Raw genomic sequence first — 23,127 nt, 5'->3', positions numbered from 1 at the left:
AAATATTAAAAATATTAATCAATAATTAAACATTTATCTTGATCTGTTTTGTACGATTATTCAACTTATCGATTAAAATCGCTTATCGATACTTTTTGAATTTGATTACAACATTTCGCTTATCATCGTACGATTTATAATAGAGATTTCGTTAATTTGTAAAATATAAAATACGATATTATGTTATTTGTGAAGCGTAATTAAAAAATATATCGATTACGTTTACAGTTCGATCGTACTTTTACCTGCAGAATTATAACCCCTTTGATCGGTAATCTCGTAAATAAAATATAAATCTTTAACAAATTACGTTATACTCGATTAAACCGATCTACGCGAGGATTGTATCAAACAGCAATTGTTATAAAATCTATGTAAAATAATATTTGTCTGCATTACAATATAATGAAAATAATTAGAAAAACTTCTTTAAATTGTTTCCAAACGATAAAATAACGAGGAAAGAAAACAATGAAGGAAAAAAAAAAGTCAAACAATCCAAAAAATCTCGCAGTAAAGTAATCGATTTAGAATCGTTGAATGAGTAAATTTTATTCGTAGATTGGTGTAGACAACGTAAGGTTGGTAAGCCTGGGTGCGCGCTGCTTTATCGAGAAATCGAGCAACAAGAGAGAAGGAAGTATCCATCTACACAAGCATATCGTTTAGCGTATGTGAAAGGCCCCGTTGCACGTCGGGTAAAACGAAACATGTACGTACGTCGTAGGATAGACGTAAAGCGTTAAGCGTGTGTTTTTTCTGGTGTTTTCGGACATTAAACAAATCGTAAATACGATCATTTCATTTGGCGTGTGGACGTCGAAATAACGGATTTTAGTGTTGTTAATAAGTTTATTTGTTTGGAGGAAAAATAGTAAGCAGTCAGTTAGAAGTAGACTGAGAGAGTCCGCGAGCTTCCTCACCTCCTCTCTTGATCCTCCTGTCGCTGCTGGTTCTTCTTCTTCTGTTGTGGTAGTGGGCTGGTGTATTGCTGATGTGTTGTCATCGCTGCCGCTACTGTACTCGGTGTATGTAGTGGTGTATGTAAAATATTTGCTACAGCGGTGAGAAGAGAGGAAAGATACCAGAGAGAACGACGAACGCGACAAACGAAAGAGAGAGAGAGAGATAGAGATATAGATAGATAGATAGAGAGAGAGAGAGAGAGAGAGAGAGAAAGAGTTAGGACAACGAAGAGGCGAGGCGCCAAAAGAATATTTATATTTATTTCGTTTCATTCCTTTTATCCCTTATATATTACTTTTCTTCTTATTATTATTTTTTTCTTGGGACTTCCAAAAAAGCCTAATTCCAACAGAGTCAAGATATATGTGAGCTCTTTAATAAAGCAGGTAAATCGTCCAATCGAAGACCACCCGATATTAAAGTCACATTAAGAACAGATCGTGTTAACATCTGTGCTCCGAAAAATTTCATCAAAGATATTTATCTACGAGCGAAGTAATATTACGAATTTTCCTGGGCTAAAATGCCCGACGTGAATCCTCCTTCTGGCAAGAACCTCGACATTTTTCAACGAACCATCTACGAAAAGGTGGTGCGCGGCCAGGGGAACGACGCTCCATCGTGCTTTCCCGCGAATATATCGTCATCCTCGTCATCAACGATCACCACCTTACATCTATCGTCATATCTAACGGACTATCAATTTTAAGACTTCTTTCTTTGACTTACTTATTTACTTTCTTTTCTATTTTTTTTTTCTTTTTCCTTGCTCCTCCTCCTCCTCCTCCTCTTCATCCTCCTTCCTCAGCGATATTTCAATCAAGAGAGGACATTTGATCAACGCTCTTTGCCAACATCTTTTCAACCTCTGAAAGAGGGACAGAGAGCATGTTGCTGTCAGATATTTTAGAAAGAAGGTTCAAAGAAAGACGTTCTACTTACAATTTCAACTATGCTAAGAACATGTTAATCGGACTACTCTAAGTGCTTGCGATACACAACTTCTCGACAAGCTAATATATAACTTTGTCATTTTATCTAAGTTCATACGTTTAGAATAAGATTAGTTACAAGTTTGAATCTTTACTTTCTTCTTCCGATGATGACAACCTAACATGGAATTACTAATGTAAAAATATTATTATTGTACTTTGATTTATTTCATCGTATTCTGTTTATCGTTTATCACAATTTGTTAAGAGGAGCGCATTGAATATATCAATTGTGATGCCGAAAGACATTTAAAATATCTATACAAAGATTATAGAATTTTTTTGAGTTATCGTTATAAAGTATATTAAGTTTGCTTAATCGCTATTATTATAAATGCTCTTTTAATCGTAGTTCTGAAGACAGTTCTATGATATTTATTCATCGAGTCAATGTTGATTTTATAAAGAAATCTATCCATCTATTGTGCTAAGATGTGCGAGCAGACGGAAATAAATTATTTGGACGGCGATGTCGTTTGGGTGAAGTTAGGAGGTTGTTGGTGGCCAGGACAAGTCACTGGTTTTCATAATTTACCTGAAGACATTCAACGAGAATTTCAAAAGAAACCGTTGATCGCTGTTGTCAAATTCTTTCAAGAAGACACGTAGTAAGTTGCTTAATTGTCTTTGGATATTAACGTATTTTGTTATTTTAGTGTGTAGTATCGCATTACATATTTGTTTTGCAGCGAATATGTCAAAAATTATCAACAAATTTATAAATATAATTGTACACTAAAAGATGAATTCATAAAGAAAGGTTTAGGTATGTAAAAGTTAAAATTAATATCTCATATTTTTACAACGTTATACTTATTTGAATATTTTTACAGATAAATATAGGAGTAAGATCAAAGATGGTTCTAGTTACATGTCCAAATTTCCCGGAGATGTTGAAATGGCAGAGAAACTAACTGGCGGTGATCCGGATATATTGAGCAGCAATAAATTTAGTCCAGAAGAGAAGCCAGATATATCCGCGTTGTTCGGAGATAAAAAAGTACAGAAGAAAAAGAAAGATCGAGATGATACACATAGAAGAAGTGATGGAAGTGAAACTATGAGAAAAATCACGCATCCTAGATTTTTGAAAGAAAGCGACCACGAAGTTCGTATTCGGCAGCAACCAAGTAGCGTACCGAGCACGCCAAATATTTTATCTTCTCCGCAATATCCTTGTCATTTGTGCAATTTTATTTCTTCTCGAGTCAACGTTATCATTTGTCACATCAAAAGTCACAGATCTGGTAATTCATCAGCATCAAGATCAAGAGTTAAAACTTATTCCCAATCGAAAAGTAAAGATTCTTCCGATACGCCTAAAAGAAAATACGTTAAGAAAGAGAAGAATCAACATAAAACTAAAGCAGAAAGTCCTACAGATTTTGGAAAAAGAAAATTAAGTAAGCAGAACGAAAAATCCCCTAAAAAGAAGAAAACTGATCCTGAACTTCGGGAAAAATTATTGGCGGATTGGGACGATGAATCTGACGAAGATACGAGTTTTAATCAAACTAAATCTTTTAATACTAGTACGAGCAGACATTCACCCACGAGAGATCAATCATACATAGATGTTACCGAAGAACATAATAAGGATGTATCAACTTCTGAGATAGCAAATCCTCATGAAATTTTAGAAGAAACGGAAAAATTACTTAGGGAAACTGAAAAATTTGCATCCATTCAAATAGATTCAGACACATTGGCCAGCATTGTGCATAAAGTTGAATCCAATGTAGAAGACAAAGAGCCATTATCTCCGAATCTTGGTAAAAATGATTTAAGAAATAAGTTCGATAAAGAGAAAAAAATATTGAAGTTAGAGGGCGAGAATAAACATTCAAAATCCGATAAAGATGACAAAAAATCTCGATTGTCTTGTTTTGATTTTGACGAAGATGACGTGCCCGAGCCGTCTATACCACCGGTAAGGAAAATACCCAGAGTTTTTGGGGAAAAGAATTTATCATTAAAAAAAGAAATAATTAAGGAATTCGAAATGAGTCAAGCTTTGAAAACAGAGAAAGAAGTGGAAAATGATAAGAATCTGGTTGCAACGGAAAACGAAGTGTCTAATAAGATTAACAAAACTGAAGAAACCACATTAAAAGGTAATTCAGACGTGGAAGATATTGAAAAAGTTGATGACAGTAATAAAAGTTTGGACACAAACGAAGGGATTACTAATAAGGTGATCGAAAATGAAGATAAGATTGAAGGAAGAAGTGAATTAACTTTACAAGATAATGAGAAACAAATATCTAGTAATAATTGCGAAACTAAATTAGAAATAGTTGAAATTTTGGAAGTTGAGAAAGAAGAAGGTGAGAACAGTCATTCTGCAAATATTAAAATTGATAAGGGATCAGAGCCTAAAACTCTAACAGATAAAATTGATTCTGACAAACATGTAACGGATAAAGAGACGTGCGTAGAAGAGAAGTCTGCGATTAGTAAGACACCTGTTACGAATAACGTTGTAGAAAAAGTTGAAACAAGTCATGATAATACTATTTCAAAACAAACAGATGACACATTGTCAGATCCATTTACTACAGAGACAGAGGATGAAACTGTATCTGAATCAGCAGAGACTCTACCTGAACAAAGTGAAAGCTCTGACGTTGACATGATCGAAGTGCCTAAATCTGAGAAGGATAATATTTTATTACACAATCCAAAAGGAAAATTAACTTCCAAGATTAAAAGAAGAAGAGGGAGGCCTCGAAAAAGTTTGGAATCTTTAGACACTTCTATTGAGGACAGCGAAAAAACATCTAAAGATAATAGAAGTAGAACGTCAGAATCTGATACTGATCGTTCGTATATTATAAGAATGAGAAGACCGAATACAAAGTATTTAGATTCGGATGAATCCACGCAAGATGAGAAGAGTATTTTTAAAACTGATGATAGTCAATCAGAGGGAGATGAAAGATTTCATGAAAAACCAAAAGTCAAACCTAGAAAAGGAAGAAAATTGATGGGACAACAAAAGAAGGATACTGATAAAATAAAGCAAATGGAAGAATTAGAACTATCTGAAGAAATGATGGAAATTTCAGAAGATAATTCTAATAAAACAACTAACATTAGTCCAAAGCATGATTCTCCTGATCAAAATGATATCACAAGTGATTTCATGATTTCGGAGGTTGAAAATAAACTTTTGGTTGATGAAATAACTAGCAGTACTTCTCAGAAAACGTCACTTGAATGTACAAATATGGAAATTAACGTGGAGAAATCAGATATGACGACTCTTTTGTCAGAGAGTATAACATTACCACCCAAAGATGTTACAATTGAACCACTGAAAGAAGAAAAGGAATTATTACAAGTTATAAATCAGGAAACGAATACAGATCTTATATCAAATAAAACCTGTGTTGATAAGGAATTATTAAAAAATGAAAACGAAAACGAAAACGAAAACGAAAACGAAAATGAAAATGAAAATGAAAATGAAAACGAAAATTCTTTAAAAACAGTTAAACCTCAAACATCTAATAATTCCGATACACAAAAACAATCGTCTGATATTTCAAAAACTGCTATCGATATGTTACCACCAAAAAAATCTCAGATAAAAAAATTTGAGTTATCGCAACTTGATATTCCTTCCGAAAGCACAACCATGAATCAAGATACTGAATCTCAAGAAGAAGAAAATAAACCTATTGATACTGAGAATAATATAAATTTAAAGACAACTGATTTAGAAACTAAAAGTATTGATTTCCGATCAGAAAATATTGAAAAAACAGAAAGTAAAACTTTGACTGATTTAAATGTCGAGGTTGAAATGAAAGAAAGTATGGAGATTTCGATTATAGAAGATAAAAATTTACAACAAACTGATACAGTTGTCTCAGAAAATGTTACAAAAAGTGATGAGAAATTAGAAATCAAAAAGTCTACGGAAAAAGAAGAAGAAGATTCTTGTTTAGAAAGTAAGGTGTTAACGTCCGAGTTTATCGACAAGACGTCAAGTGATCCTCATACATTGCAAAAATCAATGTCAACTAGGTATAAAGGAAAAGTAATGTTAGAAACAACAGGAGTAAAACCAAAAAAAGAAAAAGATGCATTCTTGGAAGAGAAGCCGATAAATACATTTCAAGAAGCTTTTTTAAAGACTCTACAGATGGATAAGAAAAAACCTGTTTCAGAAGATAATGAATTAATTACTAGCAAAGGAAAAAAGGGCAAGAAACCATCAATCAAACTAAACAGCGAAGAACTCAATAATATAAATACAGTAATATTTGGTATACAACCAGAAGTAAAAGTTGGAAATGTAGAAGAAAACACAAATTTACCAGAAAATGTCTCTGGTATGCAAAGTCAAGATAATCTTTCTGATATTTCCATTATGAGTGGGTTTCATGGAGTCGAAGTAGTAGTACAAGAGAATATTGAAACTGATGCAAAAGTCAATGAACCCGTTTTACAGAATACTAGTCAAACTCCGTCTTCATCCCGTGACTTCAATCTGATAACACAAACTCAATCACCAATAATAGAAAATACTGCAAAATCTACTAATGTAGACTTTCAAAAGATTGAGGAATCACTAAAAGTAGAAGTTCCTACTCCTTCGCCGACCTCCGAAGCTAGTATACCAGTAAAAAAGCGTGAAATGCCAAGGATAATTGAAAATGTTACATTGACGGAGCCAATGCAAATTTTAAAATCTAAACTATTAGATAAATTACCTCAGAAAGGAATAAAACATAAATTGGATGTGGATGGAAAAAGAGATCCTAAGGGAGGCCCTAAAACAAAAATAATGAAAATCGAATCTTTACCTTCTAACAGTAAAATGAAAACTGGATTAAAGGTAACTTCTCCAAATCTTTCGTTGACGCAAAAACTTCAGGTATTAAAGGCAGAAGAAAATGAAAGTGCTGCTATTGAAAAGGGAAATGTACAAACAGCAGCCTCATCAGGAAGTGCAAAATATATACAACAAAGTTCACAAAGTTTGACTGATATGGATTTGGATATTAATTCAATGCCATTCGTTTTAAGCGAAGATGTATTAACGCCAGAATGCATAGAACAAATGCCTGTTGTAATATCATCTATTATACCAGCATCTAGTTCAGTACCACATACGTTAGCGCTTACTCCTACCACTCAAGTTGTAACACCTAACCAAATGCAACTTAAATCTGTAAGTGAGAGTACTTCTGAAGGATCTGCAACAAAAAAGAAAAGTGGCACACCAGCAATTTTGAAAAATAAATACAGAACAAAACCTATAATTACGAATATTAGAACAATTGTACCACCGCTCACAGGAGGCGTAAAAGGATTGAAATTTCAAAACCCACCAGCTGCAAAAACGTCGTCACCCATTTTGGCACAAAAGGCATCACCTGGAAAATACGTAGTAGTACATACATCCGGAGGTCAACAGTTGCGTTATAGCGTACAGGGCAAATCTGGAACGCAACAAAAAATTGCTGTATCTACTGGGAAAGGTACAGGAAATCCCCAAGTAGTACAAGGTGGGAAAGTGGTTATATTTACATCAGCACAGTCTGGTCAAACAAAAATGATACCATTAAATATATCAAAAACGTTAAGTGGTAAAAGAATGGTAACAAACAAAGGACAACTTTTGTGTCCAATCAGTCCGCAAAATATTGTTACTTCAAAGACTATTATTGCTCCAAAAGGAGACAGTAATTCACCTACAACGTCTAAACTTGGTCCAAAAATCATAAATACACCAAGTATTATTACTTCCAAAGGAGTATTGACACCTTTGTCTGGAACTCTTACAAAAACTGCATTATTAGGGACCTTGTCGCAAGGTATTTTAACAAAAGGTGGAATATATACTCCTATAAGTGCTTCTGCTTTAGGAAGTAGAATTATCAATTCTAAAGCATTAGTTACAAAAGGTGCTACAATATTATCTTCTCAAAATATAGGTGGACCAAAAGCCATTTTGACACCAATATCTCAATCCATTGGAGGAAAACCTATTCTTGGAGCAAATATTGTTACATCTAAAGGTACAGTTCTTACTCCAGTTACAGGGCAACAAGTTAAAGCAATAGTGGCTAAGAGTCCATCAAAAAGTAGCAAAGTGCAATATCAATCGGTTCAACAAAAAATACAATTATCATCTACTGCACAAAAAGCTCCAAAAGTTCAGATGTCTCCTTCGTCACAAAGTAGAAGTTCTTTATCATCAAAATCATCAAGTAGTACTATGGTATTCCAAGGTACTGGATCAAGCTCGAAATCTGTTTCGCAAAGTAAAAAAATGAATAAACAAATAGCCCTTCAGCAGAGTACTGCTATGCAGAATCTTTCGAGTCAAGGTAATACACAACAAACGGTTATGTCGCAAGTTCAACAGAAAGGAAAATCAGCATCTTCATCAAGCGTTCAAAAAGTTCTTATACCTCGAAGCCGTCAATCTAGAAATCAGCAAAAAATTTTGGTTCAAAAAGTGCAAGAAACAAACACAGGGCAAAATATTCAGTCGAAACAAAACATTTTAAGTTCTCACACTACATTACCTAATATTTCTAAGACAATAACTCAACATAAATACACAAGTACAAATACAATGACTCCTAAAGGTGCCACCAAGAGTCAGACATCAAATAAAGCTTCTCAAAAGAATTTATTAAATATTGCTATAAATTCGGTGACTGGTACAACTGTAAACACTAATTTGACTGGATCATTATCTCTACCACTTTTAGAACCTATTGAGCCAGAGAAAAAATTGAAATTAGATAATACAATGATTGAAAATGTACCAAAAGAACAATTAAAGGTAGAGAAAATTCATACAGAAAAGAATATAGAAATGGAAAAGATAGAAGAGCCAAAAGTGACTACCCAGCCACAGATCATGGCTTTACCAACCGAAAGTAGCGACGGTACTCAAACCTATGTTCTGGTAACTATAGATGAACAAGGTCAAATACATCCATTAGATAATAATACACTAATGTCTCTTGAGGGAACAACTCAAAATCCAGATGGAACAAGAACTTTATATATAGATCCTAGTTCTTTAGGCGAGGCTGGAACATTAGACAATATTGTTCTTCAATTTGACAATGGAGTACTTCCAAATGTATCAACCAATACTAATGAAACAAGCCAAGCAATAATGTCAGAAAGTTTCCCTACATCAGAAATTATACAAACATCAAATCAAGATATCTTGGCAGCAGCTCTAGCCAACACAGATTTTCAACAAGAAATTAATCTACCTGAAAATTCAGCAGGAAGTGTAATGACCACTGGATTGACTCAGACTAGTTTAATTAATCAAACGATTCTACAATCAACGATTATACCACCAACAGAACCAATATCTTCTCCATCTGTATTAGAAACATCATTGACTTTGAATCAACCGATCATGACGCCGCTTGAAGTTCCAAGCAATCTTCCAATTCAATCAGAATCTACAACTTCGGTAGTTTCAACGATACCATCCTCTTTAGAATTGCCAATCACCATTACAAATCCGAATATTTCATATATATCAACAGGAGAAACACAAATTCAAATTCCTGGTAATTCGATGCCAGATATTGGAGAAATCATGGATACTTCAGCTTCAACTGAAATACCAAGAACAGACATTCCTACTAGCACTCAATATTTAGTAATACCTAATTTAGATGAAAACATAACTGTTAAAACCCAAGAGGCTGTAAGTGGTACGAATGTTTCTTATTCAGTTTCATTACCATGCAATATTGTATTAGAAACTACACCAGTTCAAACAACTCCATCGATGCCTATAATAGATGACACATATTCAGATAATACTCAATTTTCAACATCTGTACAAACTGCAATCGTTACGCAACACAGTTTCTCCGATGTACCAGTATCTGAAATGTTAGTTTCTAAAGCTTCCATCACATCTCCAGTAAACGCACAAATATCAGATGTAACAGTTGCACCAGAAATGAATGTAATCTCTCAAGAAGTTCCTATACCTTCTCAAAACTCATCTACTTCGACGAGTGAAACTTGCGTTTTGAAAAAATCAGAGGATACAACGATGCCTTTAGAAGAAATTTATCCAACTCAAGAAATTCCTGTTTCATCGCAAGAACTAATTTTGCAACAAAACATTAAAAAAGATGTAACATGTGACATAGCAGTTACTGCAGAAGAAAAAATACCTAGTAACGAAAATATACTAAATATGCAACTAGTAGATCAAGCTGTAAATTCCATGACCAGTAGCATGCCTATTTTAGACAACAATTCTTTAATACAATCACAATCTAATATTAAAGTACAATCTGTAGAACATATGGCATTTGAAGTTACAGATTCAGGTGATATGGAAACTTCCTCTTCTCAAGAACCGAGTACTGAGAATAAATTTAATCAATTTTCTTATAAGGAAGATTCTAATATTAAAGTTGCTTCTCCAACACTCGCAGAACAAACTACTACGACAAATCAAACAGAAACAATACATGAAGTATTGCAAGGTATGTCTGCAGCACAATCATTAAGTAATACTAATGCAGAAGATATCAAAGTAGAAGAAGCTGTTGACTCTGAAATATATGACTCCACGGTAAAACCATTGGAAGATTGTCAAGCAGATGAACCATCGTCGCAAGATGAAACGAATGGTAATCACGTTCAAAGAAATATTCAACTACATTTTGAAAAAAGTCAAATAGAAAGCAATCAAGAAACGCCATCACAATCTTTTGAACAATTTGATATATCGATGACAAATGATCCTGCAGATTTACCCAGTCAATCAGTTTCTAAACTTGAAAATTCTGGTGAACCATCGCAGTCTGTAACATATGAACCGATGGAGACAGATGAAGAAACAATTGCTGGAGAACCACCAACTCAATCTTTCGAACATTTAAAGCAAAATGAAGCTTCTCAGTCTTACGAGACATCTACCGAAGTGAACGTAAATGCACCCACACAATCTTTCAATGAATTGATGCAAAGTCATGACGGTAGAATCGTTACGAACGAACCAATCGATGATCAAAGTTTCCCGACCCAAAGTTACGAAGTTGGCAAGGTAGAAAATATACCAGATAATCTAGAAACGGATGCAGAAATTAGTCAAGAAGGAAATATACCATCCCAATCAAATGACATTGGAAATGATGGTATTGGCACATCATCAGTTTCTACCAATAACTCTGGCTTAAACGAAGATGAGACAGCCAGTTCATCCTATGTTCCAGAGACTCCAGAAAATCAAGAAAGAGATCAGGATCAAGAAAGTGCAATAAGTACATCATCATATGAGATCCCACCTTGCGAGGAATTGAACATAGCTTCATCCAGTACAATACCAGATACATCAGTTAGAGCAGAACATACGAGTATCCATGACAATGGAGTACCTGAAATACCTACATCTTCGTATAATATAAATCCAGATATCACTTCCACTCATATTGATTCTGTACCTTCATCCAGCTATGAGGATCAAGTTATAGTAGAACAAAATGTATCAACTTCTTACGAGGTTCCAGTGTCGATGCCTGGCCTAGAAGAAACATCCTCGCAGAATTTTGTTACCGAAAGTACAGATCATAGAAACGAACCATCAAGCTATTATACCCATCATCAAGAAGTAACAGCTAGCTATTACGAATCTGTTGATCAGGATGGGAACTCCAGATTAGAAGAAGATCCACAAGAGGAGGTAACTCCTAGTTATTACGAAGGTAACTCACAAGTAGCAAGTCAAAGCTATTTTACACCACAGGAAGCAACTCCAAGTTATTCCAGTAGAAATGTTTCGTCTGGTTATTATGGTCATAGACCGGAAAGTGAAGCCAGTCAAAGTTACTATTCAACAGATGATCTAGAAAAAGCTGAACAATCTAGTTCACAAAATATCGAAGCATCGCAAAGTTTTTATCAAGAACATACAGATGAATTACGATTAAGGCAACAAGGAGAAGCTACTCCAACATATTCTGAACGATATCCCGTTGATTACACATTGGATAATTCTCCAATTGAGAGGCACGACCTCGTAGAAAGTTCTGTACCAGCCACTAAGCCTATGGAAAGGTAATACATTGTTACAGATTTTTTCTAATTATTGTAATGGAAAGTTTCTTTTTTCTAAAATAGACTATTTGGATTTATAGTTATGGAATAATAACCTCGAGTCTATTTTTAAATGTACATAGAGTAATAAGGAAATAAGTGCTTAGATTTAAGACTAAATTTTCTTATAATAATTTATATCTATACTTATCTATATATAGTATATATATATATATATATACATATATATATATAAATATATATACATACGCATATAATAAGCACGGATACTACAATCCGTTCACTCGATTTGGTACATAAATATTGTAGGTCAGGATTGAAAAAATGTGAATTTTATTACAGTAATATCGTATAAGTAAATACCTTGTGACACAAATTGATGTAAAAACGAAAAAATCGTTTGTACGATATATTCGAATTACATATGGGTTAATTAAATAATATAGAATGGACATTTTATTAATCCACTTTTAATTTTCTCCTAAATGTTATGTAACTTGTTAAGTCATTTATGTGAAAAACATTTTATTATCATAATAATATGAAATATCGTTGAGTAGTAGTAAGATTCACAGATCATTCATTACGACATAGTATAACTTTATTAGAATATGCAAATATGGGATGTTTTATATTATTCAAACGTTTCGCATGATCTGAGATATAATCGAATCTTATTGAAAAGAGTTAATAAATATTTTTACATTGTTATATTTCGTGATTGAAAATTATTAAAAGATAATTAAAAAAAAAAATAATAAAATAAAATAAAAAGAAAAAAGAAATAAATCTGCGAATTGTAGGATTTTACTGCTACTCTGTGATGTCAACTTATGGTGGGCAATTCTTCGTTTGTACAACTAAAGTAAAATTTGTCTGCAGGTACATTAAAATAAATTTATAGTAACATACTTATGTTAACGTTGCAATTTTTTTCGTTCCATTTAATTCACGAGATGTTTAAATCAATAATAAAAGATTTCATTCTATAAATAGATCCATTGATTCCTCAACTTTTGTTAAACGTAACTGCAGATATTAGTTTAAAAAGAAATATATATACACACGAGCAATCGTATATATAAAAAAAGAATTAAGCGAACCAAGGATTGTGTATGTTAAGCTTAATGTTTACTTCATAAGAAATAGCTTATAAATATCCATAAAAAGTAAACAAATATAAAATAAAAATGCCTATAATTTTAATTATCACAGCCGCTGTGTAAATCTGTGTGTGTTTAAAATGAAATGTCAAAGAAAAAATATAATCGTATAATAGAAAATCTGTCGTGTTTGAGGCGCATCCAAATTTATAATACACGTATCTTGAATATATCCGATTATTTTTAATCGCAATCAGTTGAATGTGCACAAAAGAGACGGAATTTTATTATAATATATATATTATTACCAACAACATTAAGAATTGAAAGATTTAATATATTTGTGTATACTAGGATATGTAGAAAGTTTATACATATAGATTCTACTGTATAATTAATTATTATACAGTTATTGAAGTATTCTGAAGGTAAATTTATTTGTAAAAAACAAATAATATAAAAAAAAGAAAAAACATATATATATATATATATATACTATATTTGATTTCACTTGAACAAGACAGATTTTGCTAAATTATCTTACTAGGAATTATATTATATTCTATACATAATTTTGTGTTATCAAGAATAAAGTTATGTTTTTATTTCTCGTGACATTTTTTAATCATCGTCACGCGTGTACATATTATGTTGATATCTGAGAAAAATGAATTTTCTTATTAAAATAGCTTTCAACAAATATATTAGGGCATCCTCTTTTTCTCTAGGCATAACTAGCCGATATTGGAAAATAAATCAACAAAAAAAGAATAAGAAGAAATGGACTGAATTGTTAGCGTTTTCTTATTAATGCCCTTTTTTTTATATCTAGTACATCTCTTATTCGCTCTCATGAATTCATGATTTAAATACAAATTGTGTATACTACGAATATAGTAATTAAATATTATATGAGAGACACGCGAAGAAAATAATAAAAACATTTTCTATTGAACTTTCATTGGTTCTGTCGTATGTTGGGATATGTGTATTAATATGTTAAAATAATTGAATATAAGTGGCATAAAGTGATAATGAATAAAATAATACTATTGCGTTCATGTATATTAATAACAATTTGATATTTTCAACACTAACAATAATATCTTCTTATTTCTACTGTGTGCACCATTCACAATTGTAACTAAGTAAGAGATAAAATAAATATACAAATATTTACATAACAGATTATAACGTATGATTATTATAATTATTTTATCCACAAACAAAAGATTTTCAATCCTCTCATTTCATTGAATTGAATGAATTTATTGTTAATATTGAAATAAAAATTGTTGTATCGTTTAAATATTATATACCAATGTTAAATTAGGATTATTAACATAATTCAACATTATTATCAAATCTTTATTACCTAAAATAATCCCAAAATACAATAAATTATATTGTTTATAGATATACGGTCATTTATGTACAATAGATTAATATTTGCAAATTTTATAAAGGGATACAGTCTTTAAGATCGTATTAAAAATTATTTTTATCTTTTCTTTCATTTTATTTCCGCCAATATTGAGCAAATTTATGTAATTGTTCCACTAATGCGGCCATTACTGCTGTAACAGACAAATCTAAGAGGTTTTGAACATAATGAACTGCCTCTTCGTCACTCAAGTCCAATCGTAATTTGTCTTGAACCTTTTTGACCGCTTTATCCGGTTCTAAAGCTATATCTGGTACACTAGCATCAACCATTAATGAAAATAAGTTTAATATTAAATTAGCATGTCTGCGCAAGTGGAGAAATGCTGTATAACATTGCTTTCTGAATTCATGATAGTGTTCAGATGTCACACCACCCATGGCCTCAACCATTTCCTTACTAAGCTTCATTGGTGGTGGTAAAGGTTTAGGATCCCTACCCAAAATATATCCAAAATCTATATGAAAAAGTTTGCCTATAAAATACATGTAATTAATTAGTCATTAACCACACCTAATATCAGACACATATAGCATATATCAATTAAATATACCTGACGTCGTTAAAAGTAAATTATCTAAATGTCGATCTCCAACTCCTAATACGTATGTAATTATGCAATAACCAGCTAAAATTTGATAATATTATGAAAATATCTATAAAATTCATTATTCTGTACAATTAAATCTTGAAATAATTTTTACTCACCACAACTTCGAACATACGTATCCATAACTTCAGGTACAACACCATAAGGTCCTGTATCGGAAGGATGATGTTTTCGAAAGAAACTTAGTATCGAACCCTCGCTAGCGAGAACTTCAGCTACAGTTACAGATTCGATAAATTGTAAGAAACCGTGTCTTGTACTTGTAGCAAGCACTCTGAAAATAATTTAACAATTAGTTCTTGTTTATTTTTTAATTGATAACAAACACGACGATAAATAATTGATAATTCGTCACCTGTATGGTGTCAATTTTAAGTCTAAATTTTCTCTCCTTAATAATTTATCCATAAGGGCTATTGTCTGCAGGATCAATTGATCTTGTCTCAAATCATCGCCGTGTTTAAAAATGGCAATGTATTCCGTATTCTCGGTTGTTAAGAACGTAAGTTTAGATGGCATAAGAGCAGATTTAAATAGACTTGCTCTGTAAAATAAAACACACACACAGATTGATTCTCTTATTATAAATATATATAATTGTAGAGAGAGAAAATTGAATATATAAAAATATAATTGCATACTTTTCAGGAATAATTCCTTTAATACAAATTTCAGGGTCCAAGGGAAAAGGTATTGGCTCGAAATTAGAAAAATTCATTTTATAGGCAGGATCCGGATCGGCTAGTAACGTTCGTAATCTGTCTGCCTTCTTCTTACGATTGCCACTCTCTCTTGCTACCGCTTTTACAAGAGATACCAATTGATCAATAAACATTTTTTGTCTTAAAAGAAAATCTTTTCTCTTTTGCCAGACAATATTGCCATGCGCTAACATAGTAGTAAACATATCCATTACTGCGATATACATTTCTTTTACACGAGTGTCTTGCTTGGCTGTTATAACTGGATCATTTTGATCTTCACCTTCGATCGATAGATACCAGTAAAAATAATTAGCCAGGGTAGAATTTTGACAAGCACGGGTTATCAAAAATGATGCCAAGTCCATAAAAGTATCTTGACACGTAGATAGACATTCTGCTGACTCTATTGACTATAAAGGCAAATGTAATATTAGAAAAAGAAAGAATAATTCATTTAATGTGACAAAGTAATTGTTGGTATTTTTTATTTTAAATATTTATATATATATATACATGAAAAACTTACAGCAGTCATAGGAGTCGAAGTTGCATCACCGGGTCTTATATCCCTCTCAAACTTCTCTTTCTCTTCTGTATCATGTAAGAAGGCTTGAAAAGTACTTTTCATACCTTCAAAATCTTCATATTTCAAAGCTTGTACTAGTTGTAAGAGATACAACATTAAATCATCATCGGGAGCTTGACTTAGACGTTTGATAGCATATCTTCTTACAGCTGGATGCGTGAACGCCGGTCCGAGTAATTCCAAAGCATCCTCTGGATCTGGTGGTGCCCAAATAGCTAACATTTCTAATGCTTGACGTTCCTCTCCGGATACTTTCCAATTAACGCATTTTACAAATTTAGTCAATGCTTTCTTTTGACTTGACAAATAAAATCTGTATTTCCAAATAAGATCCTGTTCTTCTGTAGTTAACGTCGTTGTCGGTGGATAGCCCAATATTGTATTTAATGCATCTCGAACGCTAGATGTTGGTTTTAATTCTCTCGTGTTTCCACCACTACGTAAACTGCGCGCTAGTTTATGATGTTTAGCTTCTACAAGGTTTTCCTGAAATAATTAAAAAAAAGACCTTATTAGGAGTATACTGATAAAATGATATTACGATTTTAAATAATAATCTTTGGAAATAGAGCAGCAAGTATTTATTTCAAGCATATAAATAAGCACTGCTTATATTCCAAAATCTGTTTTAATATTTCAATATTTCAAAATAGAGTATACAATTTTTTTATGCCAATGATTATCACGATGATAACAAGAACAATAACGAAAATTTAATACCCGTAATTTTATTTTACCTGACATTCACCATTATGACTCGAGTAATATAAAAAGAAATATATAATTCAAATACTTTTTTTTCTTTAGGAAGGGGAAAAATTAATTAATTTTTTCCTACTTGAAAGAATAAAATATTTGTATTTGTCAGCCTTTTACCATCTTACTTACTTTCTCAATAAGTATGGCTTCAGATTAGATAATTGTCAATACGCATTGACTAATAAAAGTTTTTTATACTGCATCTTATAAGCCTTCTTCGTAATTATTATTGCCAACTTGCAAGAAAATCTAAATGAATCATGTCAAGACAGCTCTTTTTACCTCTTTAGTAATTTCATGAATTTTTGTTTCTATTGATTGTGAATTGCACAGGTAAAATAGAAAAAGCGAACTTTCGCTTTTCTGAAACATAAAATGTCCTTAGATTCTTTGACTTTACAAAAGTAATGCTCTAAAGAAGGCCTTAAATCGATACAAAAATTGTTTTTGTTTCATCTAAGATAGAAAAGTTAAAATCCATTATAGATTATAATTTTTCTTACTTGTAAAATTTCATAATCTGGAAGTGTAACAACATCCGGTTGTGATCTGTGTTGAACAACTTCGTCTCCATCTTTTTCATAATACACAATAGAATACTGAAACGATAGAAAAATGTTGTAAATAAGATGCGATATTTGTAAGAAAGTTTATATCCTAAATTATGAACAATTTTCATACCGGTATACCATCCATTGTGACTTCTGGAAATTCAACCATTAAGTAAAGATACTCTGATGCCCTTTTCTCTCGCTCATTTATTAATTCGATCTCTCTAAACGTCAATCTATCCAACCAATCGATCTTGTTCATTTGTCCGTTCCTATGTTTCTTAGCAAGTTTAGCAAGACGTTGCATTTGTTCTTTTCCGTGATCTCTTGATTTTCCAGGAGTGCTTGTACAAATACTTCCGTCAGCTTCTACGCCAGGCCAAACTCTCAGATCGAGCATTCCTTGACGAAACACACCATGTTTTCCAAACAAAGATATGGTTGTACCACCAACAGGTATTTGTCTACCAGGTCCAGCGCAATCGTATAAACTTATACACAGATGAGCATCACGTGGCAAATCGGAGAAAGATATAGGTAAAGTAACCCATTGATTCCAGCTGCAAAATATAAATGAATATTTATTATTACACCAAATATATAAGACAAATAAAAAATATTAATGAATTCATTATTACTTCCAACGCGATGTGAAGTGTTTGTAGGCCGTGTGAACTGGTAAAGCTAATGGTCTACCACCAGCCCATACTTGTAGCGAAGCTGATAAATCACCTTTACCACCGCTCGCACTATATAAACCAGAATATTTTAACATCGGATCCAGAAGTAATTTATCATATTCAGGTCGTTGTCTTTTACCTTCCAAGGTACCTCTGTGAAATAATAATATACATTAGTACTATCATTGTATTATTAATCCGTCGAAAGACTTAAATGTTCGCAGAAGCAACACTTGTCAAATGTATACCAATTTTATATTAGATATTGCTATCATCATTATTAAGAGACTTAATCTGATTATGCTATTAACATTAACGTCATTATTTCAAATTTATTCCTATTCAAATATCGTTACTAGTTGTTATTAGTTACTTAATATAACCAGCTGATACTAATATTTCTATCTTTAATTTAATCTGCTTAGAATAAATACTTACATTTTAATTTGGATTTTGGTATCTAAAGATGAACTGTACACGTAAAAAAACTTATCACTAATATCTTCCATCATAAAATAATTATAATGTATTAAGAATTTACAAATTTAGTAAAACTCTACTACACATCTCTCTATTTCTCTCTCTCTTTCACTGCATCTGCATTTTATTACACATTAAATGCACATCTGTGATACGAGTAATACACACTACGAAATTCAATGTTTGGTTACTTCGCCATGATGATATTAGTTATTGCTCTGTCGGTAACTTTATATTTATAGGAAATATTTTTATTTTTTTATTATTACAAATTCTTTAAGCAATAATAATTAACTAAAAAAGTTAAAATTAATTATCAATTGAATTAATCGTGAAAGGAAGTTGATATAATCATAATTATAATAATCAGTACGAAAATACTACTGCCAAATATTAAATTTATTTAAATTTATGTATAAATTCATTACTCAAAATTAAATGTTTTGATTATTTAATTCTCATTATTATTAAAGTTTGTATTTTTATATTTTTACAAAAATATTTATTTATGGTTAAAAAATAGTATAAAAAAGTTGGCATAAAAACACAACAGCAGAAAAAAATGAATAAGTGCTCTTAATTGCTCACTAATTGCTCAATCAAAATTCATAATTGCTCACATGATGGAAAATTAGAAAAGCAATGTAAGGTCTGTACATATGTTAAGAATATATTAAATTAATTTTACCAAGTGGTAAATTTATGGCTCACGATACAGTCATCAGCCAACACTCACAATTTTTTATCCCAATAAACAAATAAACAATTAAACAAATAAACGACATGCTACAAGAGACATAAGGTTTCAAACGATTTATTTATAAAATAATTTTTTTCTACGTAGGCATTTTTAATGATTAGTTTTGTAATTACAGAGGATATATTCATTCGAATCTTTTCTTCATAATAAGCCAGCTTATGGATTGTTAATTTACTCAGACAATGATGATATATTTCTTTTCCTTTGGAACCTGCAACAAAAAAAGGTGATGGTTGTGCTATTTAAAATAAGTTGAGCATTAAAAAGTTGTCATAGAATTCAAATAGTTGAAAAAAAATGAATAAATGCATTTAATTGCTAGCTATTTGCTCATTAAAAGTTCATAATTGTTAACTTTTTTAATTAATTATTTAATTAGTTATTATTAATTAAAAATACAAAAACTTTTTTATTTCTAAGTAAAGCAACGTAGTTTAAAATAACAGAGAAAAATGAATAAGTACACTATTATGCTAACAAATTGCTAATTTAATATCCATAATTTCTAACTTCAATAATTAATTATTTAATTAGTTATTATCAATTAAGAAGAAAAACGAAAGTTGGACAAAAAAATGCAATCAACTTAATGCCTATATAGGGGGGACAAGAAGCACAAAGAGTTGGAAATTCCTTAAAACGTTGAGAACAGATACCAAAAAGGATATAATAACACCGATTACTCTGGAAAAGTGGGATGGCTATTTCAAACAGTTACTAGTAGAAAATAGAAAAGAGTTTATTAAAAACGAAGACCAAGAAAGTGTCAATATAACTGTAAGTAGCTCACCGACTCGGTTAAGGCTAAAAGAAGTACGAAATGCATGCAGATCCCTAAAAAATAGGAAAGCGGCTGGACCTGGCGACATAGCACCTGAACTGCTCAAATATGGTAGCAACACCCTGTACGAACACCTAAGAGATCTATTTAATAGATGTCTGAATGGCGAAGTCACACCAAAAGAATGGCAGATGTCTGTAATTTCTACAATACACAAGAAAGGCAGTAAAAGTATATGCGATAACTACCGGGGAATATCTGTCACAAGTACCATCAGCAGAGTTTACGGAAAAATTATTAAAAATAAAATTGAAGAAGAATATAAAGATTTAGAGGCCGAAGAGCAAGTCGGCTTCCGCGCTGGCAGATCCACCACTGACCATCTTCATTGTGTAACACAGTTAATAGACAAACAAATAACGTACAATCAAGAACTTCATTTAGTGTATATAGATTTAAAGAAAGCATACGATACTGTGCCACAAAGTAAACTTTGGGAAGCCCTCGATAAAACTAACATTAGTCTGAACCTCATTAAAGCTGTAAAAAATATATACCACCACAATATAGCAAAAGTTAAGCTAGGCAAGGAAATCTCGTCAGGATTTGAAGTGAATAAGGATTTGAAGCAGGGCTGCTGTCTATCGCCGACGTTATTTAAAATATATTTGGAACAAGTTTTGAAACCCTGGAAAAGGAAATGTAAAATATGGGTATACCGCTAAATGATAACATGCTATACACTCTATGTTTCGCGGATGATCAGATTCTCATGGCCCAGGATTATCACGATATTGAACCCGTAAAAAAATCATAGAAGAGTACCGGAAATGGGGTTTAGAAGTGAATACTAAAAAACGGAATATATGTGCGTTGGAGGCATACAGCAGGATCTTACATTGGAAAACGGAGTAACTATCAATCACTGTCAGGAATATAAATACTTGGGGCTTAAAATTACACAAGATGGAACATTGGACAAGAATATCCAAGAAAGGTGCACACAAGGAAGGAAAGCTATCGCATTATTGAACACAATCCTATGGTACAAAAGTATTTTCAAAGAGAATAAACATAACATCTACAACAGCATTGTTAAGAGTATTATAACATATAGCAGCGAAGTTTGGCCACTTAAAGAAAAATCCGAAAATATGCTCAGAACAACTGAAATGGACTTCTGGAGAAGAGCCGCTGGTGTATCAAGAAGAGATAAAATCAGAAATACAAGAATATTGGAGATAATGGATGTAAAGCATACTATAATTGACGATATAAAAACAAAACAATTAAGATGGTTTGGCCATGTACAACGTATGGAAGACGAAAGATTACTCAAACAAGTACTAATGTGGGCACCAAAAGGACGGTGGAAAAGAGGAAGACCTAGGAAAAGCTGGATGGAAGGAATTCATAGGGAAATTGAAGAAAGAGGCTTGAACGAAGACATGTGTTACGATAGAGAATAATGGCGATTGGGAATCGGAAGACGTCGGAGAACGTTATGAACCGAATATATATATATATATATATATTATTAATTAAAAAAACAAAAATATTTTTTCCCATTTCTAAGCAAAGCAATGAAATTTTCTATTGTTTTTTGGTTTCAATCAATTACTTACTTTTTGTTTGTCCGGCTCCTTAACTTTATTTTATTAAATATTTTTTATTTATCGTTAATTAGTTGAAACTAATTATTACACTTTGAATAATTATGAAATGGCGATGTCATAAGTGGGAGATATGTTATACGCATGAACAACCACAAATTCAAGACACAAGCGCACTTTGAAAAAAATGAAAGTAAAATTGGTATATATATATATACCTGCAGGGGATATATTTAAAGTTGATTTCCAAAGTAACAACCTATAGGGTAGTGAAAAGAAATAAAAATTATAATTTACAAAATATTTACCTATTGTTTATACATTATGAACGATTAACTTATTTCTTTTATACACGTTATATATATATATCATAAATCATTCTCTTTACATAAACTATCTAACATCGAACAGAAACATCTTTCATAACAGACATTAATTATGGTTAAACGTGTACATTCTCTACCACCCTCCTACATTAGCGGTTGGTATTCGAAAAGTTTCTCTATCGTCGTTTCACATCGATCCGCCGTCACATTTTCCGAATTACTTTAAGTGTCGATAAATAATATTGTAAGAAAATATCGATCGAGAGTTCTCTTCCTTCTTTTACTTTTTGTTCTTTTTTTATTTTTAATGAAAAGCACAGTTATCCAGTTTAATTTTACAATTTGATGATTCGCGTAACGGAAAATTTGTTAAAAAATGCAAAAGAATTTTAATGAGATAAACGATATTTGAAATGAATTAATTGAGAAAAATGTAATATAGAAAAATTATTTCGACGTTATCTGTTTCAACGTCCTTACTTATTATATACTTTTACGTCACGTTTCATTTTCTTTCGTAATACCAATCATATCGTCTTGACACTGTTCTACAAACTTCTTCTTCTCCTTCGTGCTCGAGCGAACGTCATCATCTCTTTTCTTTCAACTACACATTTTCTATCTTTCCTTTTTTTACTTTTTCCTTTCTTTTCTTCACTTTTTATAGCATTCTTATTATGCATCTAAGTAAAAGAATA

General features: G+C 31.9%; 3 protein-coding genes across 4 annotated transcripts; 2 read left to right on the top strand and 1 right to left on the bottom strand.

Moving 5' to 3' along the window:
- Nucleotides 1-665: 665 nt before the first annotated feature.
- On the top strand, nt 666-14,321 carry LOC122519038. Of its 2 annotated transcripts, XM_043638200.1 has the most exons (4): nt 666-1,352; nt 2,391-2,566; nt 2,648-2,724; nt 2,792-14,321. In XM_043638200.1, exons 2-4 carry the CDS (start codon nt 2,391-2,393, stop codon nt 12,034-12,036), a joined length of 9,498 nt encoding a protein of 3,165 aa, XP_043494135.1. In that variant the 5' UTR covers nt 666-1,352; the 3' UTR covers nt 12,037-14,321. The 2 variants fall into 2 exon arrangements, with proteins under 2 accessions (XP_043494135.1, XP_043494134.1); XM_043638199.1 differs by having other exon boundaries at nt 666-2,566.
- A 161-nt stretch (nt 14,322-14,482) lies between these two features.
- LOC122519039 (phosphatidylinositol 3-kinase catalytic subunit type 3) lies at nt 14,483-19,166 on the bottom strand. Its single transcript, XM_043638202.1, has 10 exons — nt 18,908-19,166; nt 18,428-18,622; nt 17,920-18,349; nt 17,742-17,837; nt 16,420-16,965; nt 15,831-16,303; nt 15,545-15,733; nt 15,288-15,463; nt 15,133-15,207; nt 14,483-15,054 (listed from the first exon to the last, which is right to left on the bottom strand). The coding sequence occupies exons 1-10, from the start codon at nt 18,979-18,981 to the stop codon at nt 14,654-14,656; spliced, it is 2,655 nt and encodes an 884-aa protein (XP_043494137.1). The 5' UTR covers nt 18,982-19,166; the 3' UTR covers nt 14,483-14,653.
- Nucleotides 19,167-21,356: 2,190 nt separating this feature from the next.
- LOC122519014 lies at nt 21,357-21,959 on the top strand. The gene has a single exon (XM_043638180.1). It carries the CDS (start codon nt 21,357-21,359, stop codon nt 21,957-21,959), a length of 603 nt encoding a protein of 200 aa, XP_043494115.1.
- Nucleotides 21,960-23,127: the final 1,168 nt, after the last annotated feature.

This window comes from Polistes fuscatus, unplaced genomic scaffold (assembly GCF_010416935.1).
Source record: "Polistes fuscatus isolate 324 unplaced genomic scaffold, CU_Pfus_HIC Scaffold28, whole genome shotgun sequence".
Classification (NCBI taxonomy): Eukaryota; Metazoa; Arthropoda; class Insecta; order Hymenoptera; family Vespidae; genus Polistes; species Polistes fuscatus.
The sequence above is the reverse complement of the archived record's forward strand: the minus strand, read 5'-3'. Positions and strand labels throughout refer to the sequence as shown.